The sequence below is a fragment of the Lissotriton helveticus genome, chromosome 2_1, assembly GCF_964261635.1.
Source record: "Lissotriton helveticus chromosome 2_1, aLisHel1.1, whole genome shotgun sequence".
NCBI classification, from domain to species: Eukaryota; Metazoa; Chordata; class Amphibia; order Caudata; family Salamandridae; genus Lissotriton; species Lissotriton helveticus.
The window spans coordinates 883,272,010-883,287,529 of NC_136059.1; the positions used below are offsets into that span (position 1 = coordinate 883,272,010).

At 44.2% G+C, this 15,520-nt stretch overlaps 1 protein-coding gene across 1 annotated transcript in view; it reads left to right on the plus strand.

Moving 5' to 3' along the window:
* ADAMTS19 (ADAM metallopeptidase with thrombospondin type 1 motif 19) overlaps positions 1-15,520 on the plus strand; it is a 1,315,906-nt gene that overhangs the window by 713,127 nt on the left and 587,259 nt on the right. The window contains exon 10 of the mRNA XM_078675613.1: positions 6,436-6,586. Within this exon, the coding sequence (XP_078531739.1) occupies positions 6,436-6,586 (151 nt within the window). The remainder of the gene's footprint in view (positions 1-6,435; positions 6,587-15,520) is intronic.

A 15,520-nucleotide genomic window follows, 5' to 3' on the forward strand; every position in this document is an offset into this window, starting at 1 on the left:
GGTTGTCCTGGCTTTAAGCTGTGTTTCGCGCTCTCAGTGCGCGGCCCGCGTCACTCTGCACGCGCCGCCGCGAGGCCTGCTGGGATTTGTGGTCTCCCGGAGCGGCGGCGCGGAGTCCGGTGCCCTTGGACTCTTGGCGGTGGCGGCAGTGGTTCCTGGCGTCAATTCTGCGGCCGTGTGACTCTTGGCAGTGTCGGCGATCAGGTAAGCGTCTTTCAGTGGTTTTGTACATTTAAAATATCATGTTTCACTATTATTTTCACCAACCTATAACGTTTCTGTAACATTTCTTATTTTCAGTGAATTTCTAGTTTTTTTTAAAGTTAAGTAGTATTTAATATCATACGCAAAACCAACCCCACACCATGAGCAGCCAACCCCTGCTGCGCCTGTCATTTGGTCGTGCATGACTTGGGGAGTTGGCCGCAATACCCTGCCTAGTGCCAGACTCTGCACCTAACCCCTCACAGACAAGTGGCCGTATGTGTCATAGGGTTAGCCACAGGGCCTTGGCTGTCCCTTGGGTGGAGTTAACCCCACACCATGCAAGGCATTCTGGCATGTGCATTGTGCAGTTTAACTTGCAGGTCTTGGCTGCACTCAGGCAGACTTATTGCCTCTATCAGAGTCACAACACCAAAATATGAGCATATTGAATTTCTCAAGGGGTGAACATATCAATATATTTATTGATATGTTTCTCCAGAAATCACCAATATTGTTAATCTAATTTATATTTAAAAAATTCACACAAAGCAATGTTTAAAGTTAATGATTTTTTGAAAAATCTTTAACTGAGTTTAAAAAACCATACCTGGGAGTCTTTCTTTTAATATAGTTTTTAATATTGCATTTTGTGGGCTAAGAAATATTAAAAGAAAGACTCAGAGGCATATTATTTCATAAAAAAATAAAGAAACATGTCACAGTATTTTCTTTTAACATTTAGCTCACAACATGCAATCATAAAAACAACCACAAGGGAGCTATATACTCCAGCTGAAGAACATAGATCTCCATCTTCACCTGAAGAGCATAAAGCTCCAGATAGAAGTGTTTAAAAAAAGTGTTTTGTTGTCCATGGGTCATGGAATTAATGATTTAGCAGACTTATAGTTGTTTTATGTTGAAGGGGGCTGCTGCACTCCTTGTAGCCCCCTACAACATGAAAAAATGGTGGTGCTCCTGCCTCTTGTAGGGACACCTCCAATCTACAATACGTGTAAATAGACCTCAAAAGTCATCATGTGGCACTTCTTCATTGAAAGGTGAATAAAAAATGAGCATCTCTTGCTGCTCATTTCATTTTTATTTTTTTAAACATTTTTTTAGTGTGTATCTTGGTACTAACTTGGGTCACACACATGCTTTATTTTCAAAATGGTCCATGTTGGGAGCCCTAAGGCCCTCATGGCCTCAAATGTCTCTCCAGCTGGCACACATTGTGGGCCGGCCGGAGCTGTTATATCTTTTATTAAGTGGGTGCCCACCCTGGGTAACCACAGCTCCAATTTTGGTTTGGGGCTGCTGGGGAAGCCCAAGGGCCACAGTTGCCTTAGCTGGTTACCCTTGCATGAGCAAGTCTTTTTTAAACGGGAGTGGGTGCCCCTCAAACTGCTCGCTATTTTGGGGGCTGTTGGAGGAGCCCCAAAGCCCCCAAGGCCCCAGCCGGCTCTCCTTGTGGGAGCCAGTCTTTTCTTCAGATGTAGGTGGGTGCTCTTGTGCCCACGAATGGTACCAACACTATTGGCTCCATTGGGGGCTGCTGGGGAAGCCCCAGGGCCCCTGCAGCTCCAGTCAGCTTCCCAGCCAGCACCATACTAAGTGGGAGAAGAGTTGAGTTCCCTGCTCAGGAAAGTGCGAGTAGTGTATGCACACACTCTCCCAGACAGGGAACCACACTGCCCTATGGGTGGGCTTCCCAGAAACACTGTACATCATCGAACCCCATGGGATGATCTCCCCAGGTATGATATTGGCATGGAGAAGGTGGATCACACACCCCCTCACCTTTAACAAAAAGTATTGCCCTAGGGGATGGGGTTCCAGGAGCTTAGTGAGGCTGCACGCCCCCTCCCCTTTATTGTGTATAACGTCCCAGAGGGTGGGATGCATATGGCATTTTCATGCTAGGTGAGAGGGGCCACATGGCCCCTCCCCTTTTTTACAATAAAGTCCTGGGGAATGGGGTCCCCATTGCCTTTTCAGGCTCAAGATGGGAGCTGTGAGCCTCCTCCCCTTTGTTATAATATCGATCCAAGGAGATTGGGTCCCTGGGGCCTCCTAGAATCTCAAGAGTGTGGCCATGCACCCCCCTCCTCAAAGTTTACAATATGAATTGTCCCCAGAGTTTTTTGTTTTTCAAGCTTAGATTTGCAGATCCATTGCAAATTTGAGGCAAAATAAAAATATAATGTTTTGACCCATTGGGGAGTCCTCATGGGACCCCTCCATCAGGCCTAGGAGGGCAGGGTATCCCTACCCTGCCCCTGTATGTATTTATCATGTTTTTCTAATACTCAGTACCAAGTACAGAGTCCTAAGATGGTTGCCACCACATTGTTGCTGATGTGGTGGCAGCAGATCAAATCTCCTCATGAGATCTGTAAGTCTCACGGATCCTCTCCAGAATGAAATATGCATACTTTTTGAGCCTTAATTGCTAAAAAACTACTAAACGGATTTACACTCAAAAGGTATGCTTTCTGTCCCAAGATCAATCTTTCTTCCAAATTTGCTGTAAATCTGTTCAGCCAATTGGGTTGTAGCTGTGTCTTAATATCTCATGGAAAATGAATGGGTAAAATATGTTTTTCCCCCACCCTTCTCAGCCCCCTGCTTGACAGATCGACCCTAAAGTTGCCAGGAAGTAGCAGAGAAGTTTCATGAAGATTCGTCAAACATCACCAAGTTATAAGCAAACAAAAAAATCTTTTTTCTTATTGAAACGCAAGTCTTATTATAATTACCCAGTGTTATATACAGGATGTTATAGTTAGACATTTTAACTGAACAAAACTAATGAAACTCATCAGATATAGTTATCTCAAGGAACTATAACTCACACTCCGCCATCACTGATGTCATTTCAATGGTTGTAGTGATGTTATCAATGATGTTCAATCGAAGAGATATAGATAGATAGATAGATAGATAGACCGATAGATAGATAGATAGATAGATAGATAGATAGATAGATAGATAGATAGATGGATGGATGGATGGATGGATGGATGGATGGATGGATAGATAGATAGATAGATAGATAGATAGATAGATAGATAGATAGATAGATAGATAGATAGATAGATAGATAGATAGATAGATAGATAGATAGATAGATAGATAGATAGATAGATAGATAGATAGATAGATAGATAGATAGATAGATAGATAGATAGATAGATAGATAGATAGATAGATAGATAGATAGATAGATAGATAGATAGATAGATAGATAGATAGATAGATAGATAGATAGATAGATAGAATACCAAGTGGCGGTAGCCACCGCTTAGTTACTTAGTTAGAGTATATAGAAAAAACATAGTTTAAAGTGATATTATAGTTAGGTGTGTGAATGTCAGATTTAGCATACCATTTTAAACTAAACACACATTGAAATTTACCAGTTGGAGCACAATGAAATAACTATAGCTTGTACCACTGTGTGCACAGTTTTGTCAACAATGATGTAATTTCAGATGTCATCAGTAACATTATCAATCATGTCCTAGAAAATGTCATGTGTGATGTAATATGTGAGGTCATAAGCAGTGCATGACAAGGGAGGAAGTTATAATTGCTTCAGTTCACTATACCTGGTAATAATGAGTGCTATTTGTATTTTAAAATGTTATTTTAAAACTGACATTTTCACCTAACTATAAAGTCACTTTAACCTGTGTTTTATTCAGTGAAGTTCTAAGGTTTTTGAAAATGTAAAATAAAGGTATCCATACCTAACTATAACATCACTTTAATCTTTGTTTTGTTCAGGAATTTCTAGTTTTTCTAAAAGCATCATAATTTGTAGACAGAAAGTTTGACAATGCCAGTGTGGCTCCCATCATGGGGCTCAAAGGTTGCGCCAAAGGAGCCAACTAATAGAACATGCCATATGAATTCCTGGGCAGTGGCGGTTGCCCTATCCTCAGCTGGTGCTTGGGGCTTTGGGAAATCTGCAGTGCCTTTGGTACTGCTGTACCTGCAGCAAATGTTGTTACTCAGCCCAGGCACTTCAGCGTGACAAGGGCCAACAGTGAGAACTTTCAGTCCTACCCACATCTTATGCAGCTCTTGCTGAACTCCCTTAATCTTCTGCAACTACGAGGCAATCCTTTAAAATAAACCCTTATCTCGAGCCCACTAATGCTGATTTCATAATTCTTAGCCTTGCACATTTTCAGGTACTCCACATTGCTTGTTATGCTCTCCCATATACAGTTAACCTGCTCCCCTTGCTACGTTCTTATACTTTCACAGAATCTCTCCTTTTATGTGCCCTTTCCTTATACCAGTACCGCTGAAACCACCTGTCCTGTTGATCCCCAACTGAGCTGGGCAGTTTCCCATATCAGTGCTTCATTTTTAAAGGTAATATAGCTCCCAGTGCCATACACCCTTTCAGGGCATGGCCCCCACTAAATCACCACTGGTATTGCTTGCATTGGGATGGACATAAATATCTGAGTGACAACTTGTTTTTTTTGTTCATATATGCCACTTTGCTTTGGATTCATAGCAGTCAATTGTAAATGCAAAACTGGGACACTGTGCTGCCCGTGCCCAGTGCAGTTTTTCTCAGAATGGAAAATTTAAAATACATACATGTAATTTACTACAAGTAAGTTAGCCACTGGTCAATTGTATGCCAGCATTTTAGGAGCCCATCTCTCTGGCTCAGATAGTGATGAGGATAGGTAAAAGTGTCTCATGCACTTTAGTACCTGTGATGTCCACTAAGTCTGAATTATGCAGTTTGTAAGAGGAGCAAGCATTAAATATAACAGAGGTGATGACGTACATGTGCTCATTAGTGTTACCAAGACATTAAACAATAGCTTTCATTCAACATCCCTCAGGTTTTCCTGCCCTATTAGTGTGTACAGGGGTGTTCCTCCAATTTATCTACACGCTTCAGCCTTTTTTCAGTATGCAGAAAAAATAGACCATCCTATTCGCCAAACCCCTGCTCTGCCTGCTTCATTTGGAGATTGATGGACTGTAAGATTTCCATCGGCGGATTCCCAATTGGCTGCATCTGAGGACCTGATATAGTAGGAGACATCAGAGGAAGAGCAATATAATGAAAATGCGTTTTTCCTGTTCTTTATGCTAGGAAAGGCATAGAAGTGAGGGACAGGCAAAAGAAGTGATGACCCCTGCACGCACCCTGGGAGAATTTCATAGGATGTGGGGGTTATTGTTTTTTGTTTTTCTGAGACAAACTCTAGTTTTTGGATTTTGTTTCAGAAAAATGAAAAACCTTTAAAAAATGTGGTGACTGGAGTCAAAACCGACAGCAGCTATCCACCAAACATTTTGTCTATTGAAGGAAACCACTGTGACATGGATCCTATCAATCTACAGAATGACAACTGGCCCAGAGATCATCTCGAAATTTGATGAACAGAGTAGCCTCCATCAAGTCCTAAATCAGGTGCTGTCTTCTTTACCAATCTCTTATGATTTGTTGTTATATTAGGCACATTGTATTGCAACAAGTGACCTAGTCTAGCGCGTATCTTTCACACTTTTCAATTAGATAGATATTTCCCAACATTCATACTTTTCAATTTTAGTAATATTTACCCTGACTTTCAGGCATCTGGAAATGAATAAATAGTGACTTCAACATACATTTGGATGAATTAGCATTAGCATAGGGAGGGAATATTTAAAATTCAGATTGGTATATTGTGCAAACAATGAATGTGTAAAATGTGTCTACACTTTCATTTAATAATTTGTAGCATTTCAAGACATTTTTGCCTATTTTCATAGGCAAATTATGCAAATCCTTGAAGAATAGTCAAGCTTATTTGCAAATGTACAAATGTTTCTTTTGTAATCTGTGCTGCTTCAAATAAGCACACACTTGAAATCGTCCACAATTACTTTTCACCAGGTTTTCGCAGATAAAGTTTGTGTGAGTAAAAGGTGCAAAGAGATAGTTGCCACCTAGTTGGGATTACCACGCGTGCTATAATGAGTGGACTACTGTGTTAAGTTTATTCACCAATTACAAGAAATGTACAAATATTCACTTTGGTTGATGATTGGCTAAACCATCCTCAACTCAAAAGTCACAAGATTCCCAAAATGGAACTTCATCTGTAACCTGTACTTTTTGACAGATGCACAGTACATGTTTACCTCTGTGGTATAATATAATAAGCATTGTTTCTGTTTTATATTGTATTATGTCGCTAGGTCGAAGGCCAGTAACTGTTTGCTCCAGACAAATCCCCAAAGTCTCAGCTCTGTGATTATTCCATCCAAATTGCCAGAAATTGCTTACACTGCAGATGAACAATGTCAAATTCTTTTTGGACCAACATCATCGTTTTGTCAAGAAATGCAGGTAAAATACACATATTCATTGCCCTTTTTATAGTTTGTATATATATATATATATTTATATATATATATATATACATACATAACTACATGTATGTACATAAATATATGTATATGTGTGTGTGGGTGTGTGTGTTATACAGTAGCACAGGGTTCAGATGGATTTCCATTGAAAAGTAATTTTTGATTTGCCAATAACTTTTGATCCACTGAACAGCAATCTACTACCTTAGTCAGCTAAGGTTCTGCATGCCCAGTCTTGAGAAGTCCTGTCCACAGGAAAAAGTTAAGGTTGGGGTGAAAAAAAGAAGTGTTTCCAAAACATGTCATGAACAAAGACCTCTACTCAAAGTGTGCTTTGATTGGTTATGTGTAAATCCGTTTAGTAGTTTTTCGAGATATAAGTATTTAAATAAGATTCTGAACAGGCTTCAATAGGGTTACATTTTTGTGTATCTCTTTCATCTTAAATCATGACTCGCAACTCCTGTTAATCACACTTGACTGTTTTTAGGTCTCGGCTACAAGCGTGCGAAGCGCGTTCTCGCCACAGAACTATAGTCGTCGGCTCAGCCGACAACGAGTGGAGACAAGAGATGGCCACGCGCACCACGCCCAGCATTGAGACAGCATGGCAGAGTCAGATTACGACGTGCGCTTTGGGATTTGGTCGCATGCGTGAGCTTCTACCTTAGACAGCTTACGACACGTGCCTTGTAAGTTTCGGTTTCGTTTTTTCTCGTGCGTGTGCGGTGAGGCTCCCCCGGGGGAGGAGGAGGCCGGTGGAGAGGAGGAAGGAGCGGCAGAGATCCACTCCTCGGAGACCCGGTGTGAAGAGGAGCAGGGCAGCAGGGATTTGGGGCCGAGCGTCGGCACCCACGGAGGCACGACGACGAGCTGCAACGGAGGCGGTGGAAGCACTGGAGGAAGGGGTAATGCTTGTTTTACTTCACGTGTATAAAAAGCTATATAATGTCGCGGTGATTTTGTGTAAAAAGTGAACGCCCTCTCTCTCCCCGGGCCGGCCCTCTCTCGCCCCGCCGGTGAAATTCCCGGGCTCCCACTCCCTCGGAGGCCTGAAGTAACAGCCTGTTTCTGTGCCAGCCATAACCTCTGATGCATGTGCAACATTCTATTGAGGCCCAGGCGAGAAGCCGCTCGTTTGACCTAATGGAAAGAAAAATGTATGGGCCGAGGGTGTTGTGTGTAGGACGGACTTTCATTTCTGAAGGGTGGCTGCAAGCGAGGCGCACTCACTTTGTTGAGCAAGTCGAACATTCAAAAGCAGTGATCCCGTTTTCGTCTTCGGGAGGTGCACATTTTAAGCCTGGTCTGTGCATTGCACAGGTGCAGGGCGATTCTCCACGGGATTTGAGCACTTTTGGACTGTGCTGGGTAATTTAGCACTAGTTCTCCGTACTTTTGCACTAGTTCTGTGCAGTTTTGTACCGGTGCAGGGTAATTGTGCACTATTTCTGTGCAGAAAGCGTTGTACCCAGCAGACTTGACATCCCTGACGAATCACGGTCACGGAGAAGCCGCCATAGTCGCTGGGCGCAAGCCACGCCCCCCATGCAATGTAATGTATGAACATGTTTTTCATTATAAGGCGTGAGTTAAAAAAATGTATGTAGTCATCTCTTTTGTAGCATATTAACACTTTTGCTTCAGAACTGACTGGTGGCACGAGCATGTAATCAGAGAGTGCTGCGCCTAATTGCGTTATTTTGCGAGGCTTGTAGCGATATTTTTAAAAAATCCTGTTTTGACATTTACTTTAGTTTTTATTTTGCCTTCTCCCTTGCTTTTAATACTTGGCCCACTTGCCTGCACTATAATTGGAAAACCACCGCTTTTTCTGCGGGTCCCTTCTCGAGCATCTCCACTCCGGTGGACATCTTGGGGGAGAGAAGGACGCCTGGCGGCGCCATCTTGGTTGATGGTCTAGTCGTCATAAGGACGCTAGACCTCTATTTAAGGCGAGTAAACTAGGAGGTCAGTCTTCAGAACTAACTGGTGGCACGAGCATGTAATCAGAGCGTGCTGGGTCTAATTGCGTTTTTTTGCGAGGCTTGTAGCGATATTTTTGAAAAATCCTGTTTTGACATTTACTTTAGTTTTTATTTTGCCCTCTCCCTTGCTTTTAATACTTGGCCCACTTGCCTGCACTATAATTGGAAAACCACCGCTTTTTCTGCGGGTCCCTTCTCGAGCATCTCCACTCCGGCGGACATCTTGGGGGAGAGAAGGACGCCTGGCGGCGCCATCTTGGTTGACGGTCTAGTCGTCATAAGGACGCTAGACCTCTATATAAAATGGTCATGCTAACGCGCAGCGGGCTCGCGCAGCGGGCTCGCCGGATTTCCACCGGAGTTACGCCTGAGTTCAGCCCGTCTGCGCCCGTTAGCGCTAAGGAGGCGCCAGAAGCCAGAGTTGCTGCTCCTCGGTTCTCTCTGGCTGCAAATTGTGAGTTGTATTCTCGAGCTACATTGTTATCACTCAAACCTCTCCTGCGCCCCTGTTTTCATACTAGAGGTCCGGAGAGTGTAGTTTGTGACTGTATTGTTCCTTTGGAGATAGACACTAATCGAACGTATACAAGAAAAAAATCTGGCACACATACTGAAATGGGGGAAACATCTACCCCCATGAAAACGGGCTATCTTATTAACTCAAGATCGCTTGTGAAAAACAGCGTAGCTTTTAGGGAGTTCGTCATCTCCAGAGACCCCCCTCGGGTCTTTATTACGGAGACTTGGGGCTCTGAAGCTGCGGGTCCAGATTGGACCGCGAGCGGCGGAGAGGGGGTGGTCTCGGGATTCTCTGCAAAGAGGACTTCATCTGCCGCATCGACCCGCTATCATCCCCCTCAGATAAGTTGGAGGCTTTGTACTTTTCCATACAGCTGAATTCCGCTACATCCTTTTCTGGCATTTTGTGCTACAGGCCGCTCGGTCCCCGTTCCGCATTCACCAATGATATGTTTTCACTATTAGAGCCCTTTATGAATAGAGCGTATTTCACTCTTCTAGGTGACTTTAATGTTCACCTTGAAAAGACTGAGGACATTGACACTATCTCTCTTTTGGAAGGTCTGAAGACATATGGGTTCAACCAATTGGTCACTAGTCCGACTCATCGGGCGGGTCACACGTTAGACGGTATCTTCACGAATGATGATAGGCTCACCATAGACACCCCCATTCCTCTTACATGGTACGACCACTTGGCGGTTCCCTTTATCTTAAATACACCTGGGGCATCTGTACCGGTATGACATTCTTGGGAGACTAGAAGAAACGTCAAAGATGTCAACAATGATACGTTGGCTCCTCTGTTTCCACCGGCCAGTACTTGGGCAAGATTAGACCCAGATGCAGCTGCACAGAACTGTTCTAATATGCTGGGGAGAGCTATGAACATCTTAGCGTCCCCGAAAAGGCACTAGGGGCCAGATGTAGGAGAATCGTATTTACCGATTCATAAATACAGAATTTTACCGATTCGGTATTTATGAATCGGTAAATATGAATGAGGGAGATTTAGGAAGATTCGGTAATTGAATTACCGAATCTGTAAAAATCGGTATTTACCGAAATACCGATTCGGTATTGCCCATTGATTCTTATGGGCCTTGAAGCCCATAGGAATCAACGGGCAATACCGAATCGGTATTTACCGATTCGGTAAATACTGATTTCAGCAAGGGTGCAGGATGGGTCACTTTGACACCCTCTAGCACCCCAAATACAGGCATGTGTGCCATGTGGCACACAGACATGCCCTAAGGGCATGTCTGTCTGTCACATGGCATAGGTGTGCATGCACACATGTGCACGCCCACCTGGATTCGGTATTTTACCACCCAATTGGATTGAGTGGTAAAATACCGAATCTGTAAGGCCTTTGGGACTCAGAAGAGTCCCACCTACATCGGGAAGTTACCGATTCGGTAAAAATACCGATTCGGTATTTTACCGATTCGGTAAATTTACCGATTCGGTAATTTTACAGACTCAGTAAAATAGGGCCCCTACATCACAAATACCCATTTACCGGTCGGTAACGGCCGAAATCGGCCGTTACTGGTCGGTAAATGGCCACCTACATCGGGCCCTATGTTGCTAGGAAAAGCCCATCGGCCCCCTGGTATTCCGAGCGACTTAGAGGGTTGCGGCAGATCTGTAGACGAAAGGGGAGGGCCTGGCTTGCAATGCCTAATGCCTCGAAGAAAATACAACATAAATTAGCGCTTAAGGAATACAAAAAAGCCATAATGGAGGAAAAAAGGAACCATTTTAATAAGATCACCGCCGGGATGAGTTCATCTAGGGAACTCTTTAAAGTTATAAACTCCCTCTCTGTCCCTAAGCCAGCTAACTCGGTGATTGATTCGCAGATGTTATGTAATAACATTGCTGACTTTTTCTTAACTAAAATAGCGGACATTCACTCTTCACTGGAAATTTCTAACCAAATACTGAATAGGGAAGCTGACTCCCTTGCCCCCACAGTGCAGTTGGCCGGCACGAATATAGACGGGGAGCCAGCTCTACTTCCCTCTTTTTGAAATTTCCTGAGCTGTCCTGGGAGGAGTTAAATCGCATCTTAGATGCTACTAAATCCTGCTCTCCTTTGGACCCTTCTCCTCTGAAAATGTTAAAGGCCTGTAGAAGTATTCTTTTACCGCCTCTACTTGAAATTTTAAACAGCGCTATCACAGAGTGATGGAAAGTGTGGAAACTTGCTGTGGTGAAACCCCTTTTGAAGAAGGCCTCGCTTAACCCTGAAGTGCTGAAAAACTTCCGGCCGATTTCGTTATTACCAGCGCCGGCAAAAATTCTTGAAGCCCATTTAAATCGGCACCTGACAGCATTCTTGGAAAGGGAGAATCGTTTGGACTCCTCTCAACATGGATTTCGCGCGGCCCTTAGCACGGAGACTGCCCTTACAGTTGTGGTAAACAATATTAGATCTCAGGTGGACAATGGCCAGACCACTTTGTTGGTCTTGATGGATCTAACAGCAGCCTTTGATACCCTATCCCCCTCTATTCTTGTGGACAGACTGAGGGGATAGGGGTCGAAGGGAGCGCCCTGAGCCTTCTGTCCTCCTTTTTGCACCAGAGACAGCAAAAAGTGAAACTTGGTGACTTTATGTCCCCCACTCAGGCGGTGCAATGTGGAGTCCCACAGGGCTCAGCGTTAAGCCCGGTTCTGTTCAACATATATGTGACCCCCCTTGCTAAAATAATAAGAGCATTTGGATATCAAGTGCTATCCTACGCCGATGATACGCAGATCTTTGTCTCAACAACTCAATCGGAGCATGACTGTGCGGCAAAATTCAAGACCTGTATGGAATCAGTATCATCATGGATGATACGGAACTTTCTCAAGCTCAACGGTGAGAAGACCGAGGTTCTGGTATTTGGTGGGAATCAAGATCTGTGGAGTGAGGAATGGTGGCCTACCTCCCTGGGCGCATGCCCTTGCCCCGCCAAACTCGCTAAGAACTTATATGTAATTATAGACCCTACCCCTGTCATTTGATCTACAGGTCAATAAAACGGTCGGCACCTGCTGCTCCATCATTCGGACCCTAAAGAAGATAGCCCCTTTCTTATCCCCTGAGGCGCGCAAGCAATCTACGGTCGCCCTGGTTTTGTCCAGGATCGACTATTGCAACGCTCTCTACGGTGGTATAAATAAGAAAGCGATCCAAAAACTACAGGTAACTCAGAATGCGGCTGCCAGGCTAGTTCTTAATCTGCCTAGGCGATCGTCTGCGACGGCGGCTAGAAGAGAGCTGCACTGGCTGCCAATTCAGGCGAGAATATCTTTCAAGATTCTCTGTTTTGCCCATAGTGTGTTTTTTGGATCAGGCCCCGAAGGGGTTAAATCCCTATTGACACCTTATACCCCCTGCAGATGCCTGAGATCTGCTTTAAAAAATCTGCTCACAGTTCCTAGGGTTAGCAAGGCGAGATGGGGTGGTAGAGCATTTTCCTTGTTGGCTCCTAAATTATGGAATTCGCTTCCGCCGCAAATTGCTAGTCAACCTTCTTTGATTATCTTCCGCAAACTTATAAAAACATGGCTGTTCTCATCAGCTTATTAATTTTGACACTATCAGCGTCTCTATTCTGTTTCTGTTGTTCTGCCTCAGTTATGTTATTGTCTTCTCCATCTGACAGCGCCTTGATGCCCTTTTGGGGGTTAAGTTCCATAGCGCGATAGAAATAAACATTCATTCATTCATGCTACAAACCTGAAACTGTTTTTGCTATGCCTGAAGGTGTTTTACAATGCTTAAAGATTTTTCGAAAAAAGTACAGATGTTTTATTTACAGTGTACCCACATGTTTGACTTGCATGGAGGGCGATTTTGCAATGTAAGAAGTATGTTTTTGCAGTACACAGTAACGTTTCTTTCTGTGCATGAGGTGTGTTTGGAGTGGGTAAAGTGTTTTAGCGGTTTCTGGCGCTCCCTCTTCGCGGCGTGTTTTCTCCGGCACTTTGTAAAAGGTGTCTCTGACTGTGCTGTGCGTGGCACGTTCCTGCAAAGTGTTGCGCCGGTGTGAGGAGGGAGCACGGTGCACTCTGTGTCTTTAAAGCTCGCCCTCCCCCCCCTGCACTTTCAGGCCTGCTCTGCACAACTCCAGCCTGGAGATCAGCGGCAGCGCCGAGAACACCGCCCCCCCAAACAGAGCCCACCCGGGCTGTACCCTGCCACCAGGACCCCAGACTGAGCCCTGGACATGAGGACATGCTGCTATGGTACTTATTTTGCAGAATACGTGAACTTACTTTGTTTTCTTGCCTGCGTGTTTGTGTGGTTGTGTTTTCCTTCTAGTACGTCAGTCTTTTTGCACTTCTCTCTTCTTGTTTCATTACATCTCATGAGGGGGTGAGGGTGCTGGGGGTGCTACGGGGGCTGGGGGGGTGAGGGTGCTGGCGGAGCCTCGCTGCAGCTTTTACTTGTAAACACAGATTATTTCTGCAGCGTGTCTTTAAAGTCACCTCCTCTACATGCTTCTCTCACCCTCACACCTGCCCCCCCTCTGGCGTCTCGCACTGGAGTAGAGGTGCTGTGTGGGGGCTTGGATTCATGTATGGGGAGGGGGCAAGGCTGGAGCCCGGGCAGGGTAGGGAAAGAGGGGGTGGTAAAGTGTCCATCACCATCCGACCTGCACACCATAAACAGATCTCACTTACTAGCATTTATTTCGTTTATTTTTTTTAGGGAATGAAGTAGGCCTGTGTTGAGCGTAGGAGAGGTACATTTTATTTGGCCGCGAGTCTTCCTGTGCGTGTGGCTCTGTGTGTGTGTGTGTGTGGCTCTGTGTGTGGGTGTGTGGCTTTGTGTGTGTGTGGGGGGCTCTGTGTGTGTGGGGCTGGCTTTGTGAGTGTGGCTCTGTGTGGGTGCAAATGCAATAGGTCTCGCATTTGCGAGCGATGAAGCAATTGGCATTGTAAATGACAATGCCATTTATTTATGTTTTAAAAACAAAAACATAAATAAAAATAATGTCATGAGCAATGCCAATAGCTCTAACTTTAAGAATGCCGAGACCGTTGCATTGTAAATGCTTGTTTATAAGTGTGATTGGCTGGTGAGTCGAAACCTACGAGGTATCATTGATTCACAAGTTTCAGTCAGTGGAAAAAACGTTAAAAGTACTAGAATTTAAAATTAAAATTAAATCCCATTGGCAGCCATTTTAGGTACTGGAAAAACTGACAATTTTGTACTAGAGCTTGCGAAATTCATAAAAATTGTGAGTTTTCTTCCGAAATAAAATTTCTTTTACATTTCTGATCTAAAAAGACAATACTGCCTGGAGTAGGGGTTGGTTACCAATGATAGGTTGTCGCCATACTCTGCGACAAACCCTGCTGCATAGGACGGGTGCCTTGCACAGCAAGGACTACACACCCTTGGCCAGTGGGGCACAAAGCATAGCCGTAGGTCAGGCCCTGCACCCAAATCCAGAAGGCCATGAACAGTAGGTAGTGTGTGTTTGAAATGGGCTATGAGCAGGGCCTGGCCTGCCACTAGGCCCTGTTCCCAACCAACGCTGCGCTCACCAGCTGAAGGTCATGCGCAGTGTTGTGTCTGCTTGCAATGGATTGGAAAAGGCCTGGTCATACACCAGGCCACCTCCTGCACACAGCCAAAGTCACTGCACAGGAGGGGTTAAGTTCAGCAAGGATTTTATGCCCACAGCAGGTTGTGTGCAGTGCCACGCTCTACACTTTTTGCTGAAAAGCCAGATGGTCACAGCATCTACACCGCACGTCCTGATGTCAAATCACTGGAAGTACATTTAAGGCACTGTTTGTAATTGTTGAAGAGATCGAGCAGCAGTATGTTACCAACTTAGTGATAAATGGTTGTTTGTAACTGGAAATTAAAGAGAATATTTTTGGCTGTAAATATAGTAGCAATTGTAAATGAGGATGTAGCCTTATGGCTACAGTGGTCGACCTTGAAGCTACCAAGCCGGGTTCGAGTCTCTGCAATGAAGCTCAGCATCCTGTGAATTTGGGCAAATCACTCAATCTCCCTATGCCTAACAAAAATGAATATGTCCATCTGTAACAAAACTGGTGCTCATGTAAAGCGCTCTGATACAAGATTTCTTCGGGTTGAGTTTGCGCTATATAAAATAAAAACAACAAGCAAAATAACCACGTAAACATAATGGGGCACTACACAGTCAAAACAGACTACAATTCAAGATCTACTGTACAACATAAGAGCACAGTTACATAATGTAATATAAATGCACAGCATAATAAAAAAAACACATCACCACCACAATAAAATGCAACTCAGTAACACAAAACAGTACCACCATAAAACAGAAACACAAAACAACGCAGAGATATAACACAACAATTCAGCCCAAAACAACACAATGACACAACACAAT